The sequence below is a fragment of the Nesoenas mayeri genome (genome assembly GCF_963082525.1).
Source record: "Nesoenas mayeri genome assembly, chromosome: 11".
In the NCBI taxonomy this organism is placed as follows: Eukaryota; Metazoa; Chordata; class Aves; order Columbiformes; family Columbidae; genus Nesoenas; species Nesoenas mayeri.
Genome location: NC_137563.1, coordinates 152,049 through 165,687, shown reverse-complemented (window position 1 = coordinate 165,687; position 13,639 = coordinate 152,049). Strand labels below are relative to the sequence as shown.

Genomic DNA, 13,639 nt, shown 5'->3' with positions numbered 1-13,639 from the left:
TGGCTGTACACACAAGCAGTAAGATGGCCACTGCAACACTGCAACTGCAAACTCCAAGAGTAATTTGGAATCGGTTACTTGGTTTGTGTAGTGGTCATCCTTATACCCATCTCCAGTGTTCTATCTGCACATAAATATTTCAGCTAGGTATACTCCTTACAGTCCTTTCATTCACATAAATCTTTTACACAAAGAATCACTGCAGAAGTGTAGAATGATTTTCAATATACCATTTGCAAGCGCTAACAAATCTAACTTTTAATTTAAAAATGCTGCTCATTTAAAAACACTCATTTCTTCCACTGCAAACCACAAATTTCTAGAAAAGCTGTACTCCTCCTCCTAAGCTCGCATCTTCATCGCTGCTTCCTGCCCCCTCCCTGCCCTCCTGCCAGTCTTCGCACTGTCTTCCAGAAGTGCCTTTGTCTAGTGTGGTTTAGTCTTACCGATTTTTGGCAAGCATCTGACATACAGAAAGAGAAATGGGAAATGGGTTTGCAAACTCAGGAAAATAGCACTGCATTGGTGTACACTTCGATATTCTCTTCAGAGCCATAAAAGCAAGGACATTTGCTTTTTTCTTTTCCTTGCAGTAGTTTAAAATACTGAAGAACTGGTCAGGTCAGCTCCAAAGGGCTAGCCAGCAAGCCAGTAAAAGGATTCCAAGGCCCAGTACTATGCAAAACTGCTAGACATTCACAAGCGTATTTTCAACCTCTTGAAGCCACAGCAACATCACAGGAAAAACATACGCTGGTTATATGTAATTTTTTAAATCTATATGCCATAACTTCACCTTCAAAGCTTACTAGATTGGAAAATGGATCACAGACATTGAGAGTACTTATTACAATGATCAAAAGTAAATTCCATTGTATTATGTCTGAAAACAAAACAGGAAAGAAATTAGAGGCCAGGACTTCTCTTTCACTATGGTTTTACCTCAACTGGAAGTAAAAGGGTATGATCTCAGCTGACTGAATGTGGTTCAAGTTAGCGCAGCCTCCTGACAGGGATGCAGTTTTCAGACTACGACAACCAAAAGAGAAATGAGGAAAAGAAACCTCATAACCACACGGCTATTCCCAGAGGAAGATTAGTTGAGAACATATTTGTACAAATAGAAAAAAAAGTATCTCCAGCATGAGTTGTATCTGCAAGACGAGCAAAAGCAAGTCTTTGAGCACTTGACATGCCCAGCCCAGCAAATGCTTAGCTATAAATGTCTACGTAACTCTTTGAAATTATCGAATAACAAACTTAACTATATGCAGGATCAGATCACATGTGCAGTGGAGTACAATAACTCAGCCTTAATATAGAAGAGAGTATGTGATGATTAACTATTTAAATCATAAGTCTAACACATTCTAAATGCATCTTGTTATAATTGTCTGCTGAGACATTAACTGGGGAAAAAGAGTTGTCATTCCTTATACTCCATCCCTAGTGCCAGTTTTGCTTGTTTCTAAATTATATCCTTACCAGCCCTCTGTGGACAACGACAGACTGCTCTTGGTAACGGTGCTGATCTGCAAGTGCAGGGTTATGCTGAAAACTGATGGACTGGTCAACGGTCATTCTGCCAACACAGCAGATACCTGGCAGTGACAGAACCACCAAGAAGCCAAAGAAGACGCACAAGGATTACTGCTCATTGTACTTACTTCTGCAAATGTCAAAAGCTACTTAAAAGTTCTTTTATCTCACCAATCTTCTCTTTGAAATAAAAGGAAATGTGTAGTCAAGTGATAAAATGATGTGTTCCCACGTTTAACGATAGCGATAAAAACAAATGTAGTCTGGTCTTAGATATCTGGTCACAGATAAGAAATTCTATTAACTGTAAAAATGAAACAGTGTGAGCTGTAGCACAGCTTCCCCACTCAGAACTCCTTTGTGCAAGAGATCAAGTAGACGTAAAATTAGAATCCAGAACTAGAAACACAGGAACATGCTGTTCTTTCTTTCCATCTTTTTAAACATGCTTTTGAGACACCCATTTAGCATCACAAATGCTATTCCTACAATTATGGATCAACATTTGAAATTCATGTTGTACTACATGCTTTTCCCAGCTGGAAAACACTGGAACAGTAACAAAAGTAGTATAAGGCTATGAAAAGAAACAAGGGCTGAGAAGACAAGTCCACATAAGAATAAATTTCCAAGACAAGGCAGGCAGAATAGATTGTAGAAACTGATTAGTGCTGCTAATGCATTTTATGCGTGGAAATCAACAAACATTTTGTAGAAATTAAATAAAAACTGTAAGTATAGAGAAACACCACCTTGCTAGTAATGTCTAGCAGAACTCCTACCTTCAAACGTGCATATGTGTTCTCCTGATGAAAAACTGAAAATAACTAATCATTAGAGAAAATGCTGGAGGAGTCATAAAATCAGAAAGCTCAAAATACACCTGATCCATCTCTAGGGAGAGATAAAAATTAAAGTTGGGTGGTTTTGACAGTTCTAGGCATGTCCTTTATACTTTGCTAGCACCGTAAAAAATACTACTTGTATATTAATATAACCTAGTTACTGACAGAGCCAGAAAAACCGAGATGTTTTTCGGATGCATTTAGCTTTCTTTAGATGCAAGATCATCAAAGCATTATTTTAGACCTCCTGAACCCTCCCAAGCAAGCAGATTGTTAGACAAACATGCAGCATCCAGAAGGAAGCAACAGACCTGCTGATACGCAAAAGATTTAAGATCTTGTTCAACAGGTAAAACACACTTACATTGCTCCATCAACAATTCACCATTTGTAAAGGCCTTTTCTTTTTAAATCAGAGGTGTACCACTTCTCGCTTTTACAAAGGAAATGCATGTCTTGAGCTGCGGGCAGCTCACGCACCGCGCGGCTGCTCCGTGCGAAGGCCGGGGAGGGGCTGAGAGGCGGCGGCTGTGAAGCTCAGCACACGGGCGAGCTGCGGAAAGGCCGAAGCTTCCCACTTTCTCTTTTGATCTCAGGATAAGCCCCCCCGGTAACAGCCCACGCGGCGGGTTCCGAGCAGCGCCCACGCCGCGGCTGCGGGCCGGGGTGCCCGAGGTGACCCATCAACCGCATCCCTGACGCCCCCGGGCGTCCCGCAGCTGCGGCGGCCCCGTCGGAGCGGACAGGACCCCGCACGGCGCTCGCTGCCCCCTACCTGCTCGCCTCTCCGGCCACCGGGCCCCGCGTCCCTCCGCACCTGCCCTGTTTTGGGCTGCAAAGCGTCCGTTTTCCGCCAAGGCAACGCCACTTCCCGTAGGGCCCGAGGTAGGGCCGAGGCGGCCCCTCCCGGCCGCGGGGCAGCGGCAGCAGCACCGCCCCGGCCCGCCCCCGCTGCGGGACCGCAGCCCGGCCCGGCCCGCCCCCCGCTGCGGGACCGCAGCCCGGCCCGGCCCGCCCCCCGCTGCGGGACCGCAGCCCGGCCCGGCCCGCCCCCCGCTGCGGGACCGCAGCCCGGCCCGGCCCGCCCCCCGCTGCGGGACCGCAGCCCGGCCCGCGCCTCCTGCTGCTCGCCCCGCCCGCAGCCGGGCCGTTCCCCAACAGGCGGCTCTGCAGCCGTACTGCCACGCACGTTCAGTAAACTTCATTAGAGGAAAAACAGGGTTTGAAGAGAAAATACGCGGTGTCAGGTAACGTCCGCCACCGTGGACTTCGTGATTTCTTCTGCCGCCTGTTGGCTCCTTCCTCACAAGAGGAAAGCACATTGTCTTTGCTCAGTTTCTCAATACACCCACTCTAGAGCCAGCAATCTCCAGGATTCAGCGAGCACATCTTAGGCTCAGCTGCATCAATAACCCTTCCTGACTGCGCCAAGATTTCCAGCAGTTATACTTAGAAACAAAGTGCCTACTAGCCTTTTAAAAATAGCCTTCAATGTATGGTCATCTTGTAAATAAAAACCATTGCTGGAGTCACCACAGCAGTTATTCTGTTGGCACTCATCACAGCCTTGTGGCATTACCTAATGACCAAACTACGTTTATCATAATCAGCTGCAGCTCCCAGTCCACCTTTTACCGCCATCCTCTCATCGGAGCTCCTGTGGCATCTGCCTGCTGCCTCCAGCTGTCACACCATTCCTGGCTTTAAATGAACGCATATCCAGGCAAAGGTTTTCTTCCCTTATGCTGTCCCAACAAGCTTCTGTGTTAAAACCAAAATCTGACACAAGTTGTTGCCACAATCTACAGGTTTTCATTTTAGATTTACTAAAGTCTTGAAATACCTACTGATCTAGTTGCCTTGAGTCTCAGGTTCTGTTCTTTGTCAGACTGATCCACACCTATTGCGAGATGAACACTGTCCTACTGAGTTGAAGCACTTCTCGAAGTACAATCTGACCCTCAGTCTTATTAAACAGCCACTCATTCTTTCAGGAATGAACATATGTGTATGGAATGCATGTGTATGTGTACATATAGGTGTGAATATAAGGAGACCAAAGGTGGGTGCAGTTCCCTTCTCAGACATCAGTACAACTGCACTCCCAAAAGAACCAAAGTATTAAGAACCAAAACCGTAACAAGTGGGTAAAAATGGTATTTGTCACTTGGAGGACCAGATCAGAGACAATCCCAAAAAAAACTATGAAGCGTAACCGCACAGAAGTGACTTTCTTTTTCCAGTTCCCTGGTGGTTATTTGAACTTATACAGGAAGACGTACCTTTAAGCATGCACAATCTTATACATATCTAACGATTCATGTCCCTGCGGGCTGGTACCGAACACGCAGTCACATCCTCAGCGGGGGCGCGGTGTCACAGCACGGCCGGGCTGCGGAGGGCGCCCAGCCCGCCACGACGGGCGCCCGGCGCAGGAGGGACGTTCCCCGGCAGGCGACGAGCGCTCCGACTCGGCGAGGGGCTGGGGCGCCGTCTCCTGTCGGGGGAGGCGCGAAGCTGCGGGCGGCGGGGCGGTGCCGGGAACGGCGCGGGACAGCGGCGCGGCTCACGCGTCTCCCTCAGGGCCTCTTCTCCGGCGCGGCGACCGCCGGCGGCTCCGCCGAGCCCTGTGGCGGCTGCCGGGGCCCGGCGGGCGAGAAGAGCGGCCGGTAGATGTAGAGGCCGCTCAGCACGCCCAGCGCCACGGCCACCGCCACGTGCGGCAGCGGCAGCCGCCCCATGCCGGCAGGGGGCGCTGCGGCACCTGCACCCGCAGACACGTGCGTGAGGGGCCGCGGCCTCTCCCCGGCGGCACCTCCGCGCCCAGGCGGGGAAGGGGGAGCGGGGGCAGAAAGCTCAGCGCTCCCCGCCCCGCGGGCGCTTCGCCCCGCGGCCCCGAGCAGCCGCGCGCCAGGCGCGGCACCCCTCACCTGAAACACGGGAGACCACAGAGCTGAAGCCTCCCGCTCGCTAGAGCGACCGGAACAAAAACGCCAGCCGCGCCCCCGCCGCCGTGAGGTCGCGCATGCGCTGCTGGGCCGCTGCAGGCCCGCCCCCGCGGGTGGAGGCCATGCGGCTGCGCCAGCGGCGGTCGGTGCCGGACAGCGGCCCCGGGGGAGCCGCCGGGCAGCCAGGCGCCGGTAAGGGCGGCGCCGGTAAGGGCGGCGGGAGGGGCGCGGTGGCGGGGCGGTGGCGGGCCGCTGGCGGACCGGTCCCTCCCGCAGGCGCTGCCGGCGGGCCCGCGCCGCTGCTGGCGCTCACGGTGGCGCTGCGGACGCTCAACTGCTTCCTGGTGCGGACCAGCTTCGTCCCGGACGAGTACTGGCAGTCACTGGAGGTGGCGCATCGCATGGTCTTCAAATATCCTTCCCGGCGCCGCCCGCGGGCTCCGCTGCCGCCAGCGCCCGGGACCCCTGACGGGGAGCGGCCGTTAGCTCGGCCGGTGGCAGCCCCCGCCTGGGCCGCGAGGGCCAGTGTCCCATCCTGGACAAGTCCCAGAGTAACAGAACCCGAGCGAAACCTGGGGCCTCAAGTTGATCGTGATCTGTCCTTAATAGCAATAATTATGGCTACTTAACTTGGGAATGGGCACACGGCTTAAGGGGCTATTCATACCCGCTGATCTTCGCAAGCATCTACAAAGCTTTACAGCTGCTGGCTAAGGATGATGTTCAGCTGCTGGTGAGTATAATCGATTTAAAAGCACTGTATTTATATTCAGTGTATTTTTATCATTGTCCAGGTAAAATACAAAGCCTTGAATCTGGCAGTTAGAGAAGCACGAGCACAGATTGCTCCCTGCAGGGCTTTGTGTGGGTACAGAGCTCATTCGTGGGTCACCAGTCACAGTACTGGTGCCTGTGACTGCAGAGGATTATTCTTGGCCTCCATCAGTCTCCTTGAGTTTCATACTGACATTGTTTGCCACTGCATCAGAACTGCTCAGTGGTTCAGTTTTCCAAAGTGTTTAGTAATATATATTTGTACTACAGTCAGTAATAACAGCCCTTTTTGGGGCTGCCTTCTGTTGGAGATGAACAGCAAAGAATTCTACTTTCAACTTCTAAACACGTTCAGTTGAACTTTAGACGTCCTTTGTTTTGGCAGAAATACCCGTCTTATCAAAGGACCTTACTTGAAAAAAAAAAATCACAGAAAGCTACAGAGAACATTCACTAATTCACTGTTTTCATGTCTGAATAGTCCTCTGTTGGAGATTGGAATTTAACAGGTTTGTTGCAAGTACGATTTTCTCTGTTTACATAGATATGGGTCCCTAGACTTGCACAAGCAGTGCTGGCTGCTTTCGCTGATGTGAAGCTTTACTCCTTAGTGCAACACCTTGAAAATGCAGAAACAGCAAAGTGTGTGGTGAGTCACAGCCTTTAAAAAATAAGCCACACCATGAAGAAACCACAGAATGTTTTAACGTTTCTCCTTGTGCATCCTCTTGTTCATAATTATTTCAGTACTTCTGCCAGCTGTGTTCCTGGTTTACATGGTATTCCTGTACCAGAACTCTAACAAACACCATGGAAACTCTTCTTACCATTTTTGCTCTTTCCTACTATCCGATCAAAGGTTCCAAGATGGGGAGCAGGTGAGAAACTTTCTACTAACAGTACTGGTAATTTTTGGCTTGAGATAACACCAGTCTACTGAAACTGTTTAAAATACTATCTTTTATCTTAAGATATAAGGCCTCCAAAACCACCTCATTCATGTAGCAAGACCTCCAGATCTTGGAAAGAACAGCATTGTGTTCTTTCACAGCTGGTGAAAGATAGTAGTACTTCTTTCACCAGATAGTAGGTACTATCTTTCACCAGCTGTGAAAGAACACCATGCATTCTTTCCAAGATCTGGAGGTCTTGCTACTTGCATCTTTCCACCAGCATTCCTCTAAAAATGTTTTTGAAGCCGTGATATAGCTGGTATATAAAATGATTATTCTCCAGTTGCCTTACGCAAAGTATCACTTTACGGGAAACTATATCATTTAAGATAACAAAAGCTTATTTGGGTTCAGACCTAGATGAATTTGCAGTCACAACTTTCTTTACCAGCCATGTATTTTAAAGCAAGTACGTGTTTCCTGTTAGCAACTGCATTGCTAATAAAGCAATTATATAGTTGGCAGCCTTCCAAGCAAAACAGTATCTGCAGTATGAAAAGCTTGTGGTCAGAGACATGACAGTATTTAAATTGTTGAAATGTCACTGTCTGCAAAAGAATTGACTAAACTTTCTGATAAACTTCTGTTCTTCTTGTGTTCCCTCATTCTAGTTGCAAATATTTAGCTTTGATAGCACTTGCAGTTGTTATTCGTCCCACCGCTGTTATCCCATGGATACCTTTGGTCTTCAGTCATTTTTTGCAGGAAGAGAGGAAAGCGGACTTCATCCTACACAACTGCATTCCAGTTGGGTACGTTCCTTATGAGTTTAAACTGTGACTTTGCATAGTTGTATCTTAAGATTGATTTCACCACCACAAAGGCAGACAAACCAAAAAAGCCGATTCCATGTAAAACACAAGGAAAAGAAGAGAGTCCCTTTGCTCAAGTTTAAAGAAGGGGCATGCTTCCTTCAAATTAACGTATATTCTGCAAAAAAGCACTATGAGAGATTTCATGAGGATGGGACGTGAACAGCATTCCAGCTTAATCTGGGCTTGTGCCAAGGATACTGGGTGATGGCAACTAGCCACTGGAAAATGGCCATGTGTATGGATGATCTCAGAAAAAAGATTAGGAATAGCTACTGAGGGAGTTTTGACAGCTGTTTGGAGAAGAGTAGAAAATGATACAAAAGTAATTCAGGCAACACCAGTGCAACCAACTTTCCATTGTTTTCAGATTGGTCACACTGGGAACCTCTTTGATAATTGACCGTGTATTTTTTGGTGAGGTAAGTTGCTTTAAAATTGACTTCTGAGAAAAAGGTTGGGTTTTAGCACTGTAACGTGGACAGATGCTTCAGACTTCTCTAACTTTTGTTAATTCTGTGACTGTGTCTGGCCTGCGATCTTTAAACACTGACTTCTCAGTTATTTTAAATGACAGCTGTTACTTAAAATCAGGATGCTCAGCTCTCAATACCAACAAACGACAAAACTCACACACTTCTGTGTTTAATTGCTAAATATAGGAAGTCTGTGATAAGTCTTAGAAGAAATATAATTATGAATAAAGATGCTGTATCATTTAAGGACAGTGATTACCGTAATTCAATTTAGCTGTTAATTTTCACTTTGGATTTGTATTTAACATCTTCTCCCCCCCACCTCTCTTAAATCTCCCAGTGGGTACTGGTTCAGCTGAACTTCTTGAAATTCAACGTGCTGCAGAATTTGGGAACCCTTTATGGATCTCACCCGTGGCACTGGTACTTCACTCAGGGCCTGCCAGTCATCTTGGGTACCCATCTGCCTTTTTTTATTCATGGCTGTGTGCTGGCACCAAAAAGGTATCGCCTCTTTCTAGTGGCAGTGATTTGGACAGTGTTGGTATACAGGTAATTCCTCCGGAGTGTAACTACTATCTTTCACCAGCTGTGTTCTTTTCAAAGCTCATATCCTCTCTAAACAAAATAACATAGAATTCAAGCTAAGTGACAGAAAACTTTAAACTGTTAAAGTACTTTAAGAAATGCAGTCATCTCTACAATATTGTCTAGAATTCTGTGTAATGCTACTTCTTGTATCATTACCGAATATGTATTTTTAGAATTGATTAGACCTTTAAAGAATAAAATAATTCAACATGAAATTCAGTGAAAAATGGAGAAAAAAACCAGCATCAATCAGCTAACAGGTACTTAAGCAACAACAGAACTAGTTAGAAAACTCTTTCCTAGATGCTTGTTCATGAAAATAGCATTTCATTTGGTTTAGTACACCCCCAGTAAGACGAGCAGTTCTTAGGCCTCTAAAACCTACTCCATTCACAGGTCTAGACACATCTCTTAACATTCATCATGGGACTGTATGCCCCATGTTAAGTTATGTAGAAGGGAAGGTAAGCTGTTTCTAAAGCATCAGAATTAACTGTAGATTAAACAAAAGGGACACTTTCTGGCAAAAAAAGATGTGTCAAATAAATAAATACTAAGTAATAAATAGTAACTACAGTAGTACAGCAAAACAGTAGTGAGGCCACAAATGCTCCCTCTTCTTTCAGTCCAACTCAAAACCGGATGTAGCTCTGTTGGTTTTAGGCCTTTTTTGTCTCTCTTAGTCTTGTAAGAACCTGTTTGGTTCCCGTGACACAAGTCTTGCAGTAATCCCCAAAAAAGCCCCCCAAATTGACATGTGTAAAGTTATATTAGCAGGGGTGAAAGTTACTTAGCTAAATACAAACGTGTACTTGAATCTTAGCTTACCATCCACACTTTTTATTGCGTTGTATTACAGAAAGCAAATTGGTGAAGAACTACCTAAGTTATATTTAATAGTCATACAATCAGACCACTTAATTGCTATAGTAGTAGCCAGGTACTTTTATTTGGTAAACCAAACACTAATAATCGTAATTTGGATGTACTCGTTATGTTCTTAAAAAGTGACAATTTGCACTTTCACTGCTTCAATGCCAAAAGCTTTTAGTACATGTAAGTGTCTCCCAGTCCTCCATGCTCCAAAACACATTTTGTCAACAGAACCAATACATTTAACTTTTTCACTGTAGTATTATATCTGTTTTATTACAGCACGCTGAGTCATAAAGAATTCAGGTTCATCTATCCGGTACTACCATTTTGCATGTTTTTTTGTGGTAAGCATTGGTTTAAAATGTCTTGGAACCTTCTTTGTATATAGTTTTTACCTAAAGAGAGACCGCTAATGTAGGTATTTGACAAAGGATGCTTCAAACTAGTCTAACCTTTTCTTACAGCTAGGGAAAACCAACCAGCCAACCAAGCACAACCACACGCTACAAAAGCACCAGAATGAGGAACAGCAAGTGACTGAAATAGAGCTGGAGAATCCTCAGCATGCATAAAAGTACTTCCCGTGAAACACGGGAAAATTGTCTCAGGGACTCCCAACTTTTCAGCAATGCCACCCTTAAAGTGAATTGTGTTCCGTGGGTCCTTTGTAGTATTTTTCCACCTGCTTGTCTCAAATATGCCTCTGAGTACGCAACAAAAAAGTTAAAGTATTAAAACCATAAAGTTATCCTTTCCTAGATTCAGGTGTGTTAGTAGGTGCCGCTAGTGCTCCGGCTGCTCCTGACCAGCTGGAGGTCACTTCCCCACAAGTTTTACAGTAGTTAATGTGACAGCTTTTCCTTCAGACACAGCAAGGTGAGTTATACAAGAGGAATAACGTCCCTAAACCGATGTGGGTAACTTCAACATTAAAGAGAATCTGTCGACAGTTTAAACTCGCAAGCGTATTGCTTTTGCTGAGATTTTTCCAACACTTTTAGATTATTCATTTATCTTTTTTCCTGTTTTGTTTTGTGTTTGGTTTTTTTTTTCTTTTAAACACAGAGAAGAGCCTAATAAGGAAGTATTTTGCAAAAATGGGCATATAACCACACTAGGGTATCTACAGGAAAAGTAAAATCTTGATGTATAATATACTGGAAAGTTACAAAGGAAAGATTAAAACTTCCAGAACATGAAGCTGTATTTTTTGTTAATATCCCTCTTAACTGCTACGTGTATAAGGGGATGAGGTCATCGCCTCCACTTATCAAGAGCTAATTATCATCTCTTTGGATACTGTAGTAAAGAAAAAAATGACGGAAGTGATTTCTGATATCTTGCTGGTTACAGAGAGGTCTTTGCTCAAAACATTATAAATAAAAGCAAGAAAAACCCCCACATTAATTTCCAAGTCACTTCTAAGAACACTTAAAAGATAAGCTAAGAGCATTTCACAAAAGCAGTAAAAAAATGCCTGTAATAGAATGTTTCCACCCGTGTTTAAACCACAGACTAATTAGTGGACTTTGTTTTCATCTGAGATAAAGATCTGCAGCTTGTCAGAACAGACCCACTGAAGACTAATCCACCTTATTACTGACTACTGAAACAGGCCTATTCTAACTTGTTCATTGTGATTCAGTAAAGGTGGTCACAGAGCTAGGCTGCATAAAATATTTTTATCAGGCATGGGCTTAACATTTACATTCAAGATTTAATAAGGGCAAAGTTTAACCTTTAAATTTCCACTTAAAGAGTAAACGACTGCAAGAACACTGTATTAAAACACCTCAAAAGCAAGGTATTGCTATCAACTGGGTAATGGTTTTCCAGTAAGTTACAGTACTGTCGAAAACACTAACAGTTCCACACAGTGTTTATCTCTAAAACGTACCCAAATGTTTCTCTAGGATATTCTTTGAAATGCCTGAAAACGTGGCAGAAACGCGCAGCAGGCTTCCTGCTTTTGTCCAGCGTAGTGCCAGCCCTGTACACGGGCCTGATTCACCAGCGCGGCGCCCTGGACGTCATGAGCCACGTACAGCAGCTCTGCAAGAGCTCCTACCGCTCCCAGGCTTTTGTCTTCATCATGATGCCGTGCCACTCCACTCCATTTTACAGGTATTAAAATCGTTAACAGTGTACTACATTAAAATCCAGACACTTCAGCAGAAATTAAGATTATTTTTTTTCCCTAAGCTTAATAAATTGAGATGGACAGATGTATACAGGAAGAATTTTGATTTTTCATACAGTTAATACAGAATGTACAGGGAAAATAAGCCAGATGCTTATACCAGAGGATAAAATTCAGCATCTCAGCTTTATTCAGTTTTTGTAAAATAGCTTTTTATGAGGATATGCAGCAAGTCTTAGGATGTTTGAAAGTAACTCATAGTGCTTCATTACAGTAAGTTTTGTACCAAAACTAAAGACTTAATTGTTACAGTCAAAATGTATTCTATTTTACCTTTACTTCTGCTGGTAAAGAAATGTAATTACAACATACGATGACTGAATTCACTATTCCAAAAAGTTTGCAAGAGATCCTGGCAAGTAAACAAAACATTAAAGCAGACACAAACAGTGAAGCTGACACAGAAAAGTAACTTTGCAAGAAACTGATGTTACGCAGACGGTATTTTTAATTCAGATAAATCTGCTTTCTGTGAACTGCTAACAGCATAGTCACAACAGTTCGGAGCCAAATCTACTTCTACTTCAGCTTTCATATGAACTACAAAAAGGGAAGAAAATATGATTCGGGGTGGGGGGGAAATAATTCAATGTGGCTTTGACTGAGGTATCTTTAAGTGATGAGTAGTTTCATATCTTAGATATTGGTCAGTTTATCCTAAAGTGTGTGTTGTTTTGTTTTTCTCCCTAGTCATGTTCACTGTCCTCTAAGAATGAGATTCCTCGAGTGTCCCCCGGACCTAACTGGAAATGAGAGCTATATCGATGAAGCAGACGCATTTTACTCTAATCCACTTGACTGGCTTAATAAGGAGTTTTACAATGATACATTATTACCCAGCCACCTGATCTTCTTCAGTGTGCTAGAACAGGTATGGTAACTGCAAGATGACACAAACTACTTTTGAGGTCAAGTTACAAAATTAATTAAGGGCAAGTTATAGCTAATATTTTTGAAAATTGTTGTCCATAATGTTCTAAGACACAGCTTAAATGAAAACTGACCCCTGTAGTCCATAATATAGTACAGATACCATTCCAGTGCTAGTACTTAACATTCACGTATGCCCTTTGTGCAAATTCTACATTCTATAAAATATTGTTTTATGGAATTCTCAAGCCATATTAAAACCAATGTGTGGTCTGTTCCCAGAACCATACACTTGTGTAAGCAACAATGACAAGCAAAGAACACCTGCAGAGTACCTGTTCTCATCAGTTCTTTAATGAAGTCTATGTACTCAAGCAACAGTGTCTGGTGAATACCCACTCCGGACAGGATCAGACAGGATAGGTACCTCTTTTTCTAGCAGTCTTTCCTAAAATAAAGGGTAAAACTTCCAGGAGACAGTTGAATTGATGGTTTTCAGAGGAGCTGAGAACACTGTTGTGACACTCTCAACTACACTTCCTGACTGTGGAAACTTATGTATGTTCATTTACAGGAAATATCACCATTTTTGGCTTTAAGGGGCTATGAGAAAACGGCCACTGTCTTCCACACTCATGTACCTGAAGGACGAGTTGGAAGCCACATCTATGTGTACAGGAAAAAACTGAATCACAACCGAAGATCACTTTCTAGACTTAAGACCTAACTAGGTCAGATTTGCACAGCAGTACTAC

The 13,639-nt window shown here is 44.3% G+C and overlaps 2 protein-coding genes across 5 annotated transcripts in view; one reads left to right on the top strand and one right to left on the bottom strand.

Annotated features, from left to right (window-relative positions):
• Nucleotides 1-5,328, bottom strand: part of RAB27A (RAB27A, member RAS oncogene family) — a 32,337-nt gene extending 27,009 nt beyond the window's left edge. Inside the window, exon 1 of one of the 4 annotated variants that reach the window (XM_080350866.1) lies at nt 5,315-5,328. The gene's annotated coding sequence lies outside the window, so the exon portion shown is untranslated. Of the gene's footprint in view, nt 1-2,748; nt 2,802-3,159; nt 3,250-5,314 lie in introns of those variants that run through there. The other 3 variants (XM_080350865.1, XM_080350868.1, XM_080350867.1) reach the window with 3 other exon arrangements.
• An 81-nt stretch (nt 5,329-5,409) lies between these two features.
• PIGB (phosphatidylinositol glycan anchor biosynthesis class B) lies at nt 5,410-13,622 on the top strand (the record flags this gene model as incomplete). The annotated part of the gene is made up of 12 exons (XM_080351192.1): nt 5,410-5,524; nt 5,609-5,744; nt 5,942-6,065; nt 6,651-6,755; nt 6,854-6,984; nt 7,671-7,811; nt 8,242-8,293; nt 8,688-8,899; nt 10,094-10,158; nt 11,728-11,938; nt 12,705-12,885; nt 13,459-13,622. The coding sequence occupies 12 exons, from the start codon at nt 5,410-5,412 to the stop codon at nt 13,609-13,611; spliced, it is 1,626 nt and encodes a 541-aa protein (XP_080207318.1). The 3' UTR covers nt 13,612-13,622.
• Between the last annotated feature and the right edge of the window lie 17 nt (nt 13,623-13,639).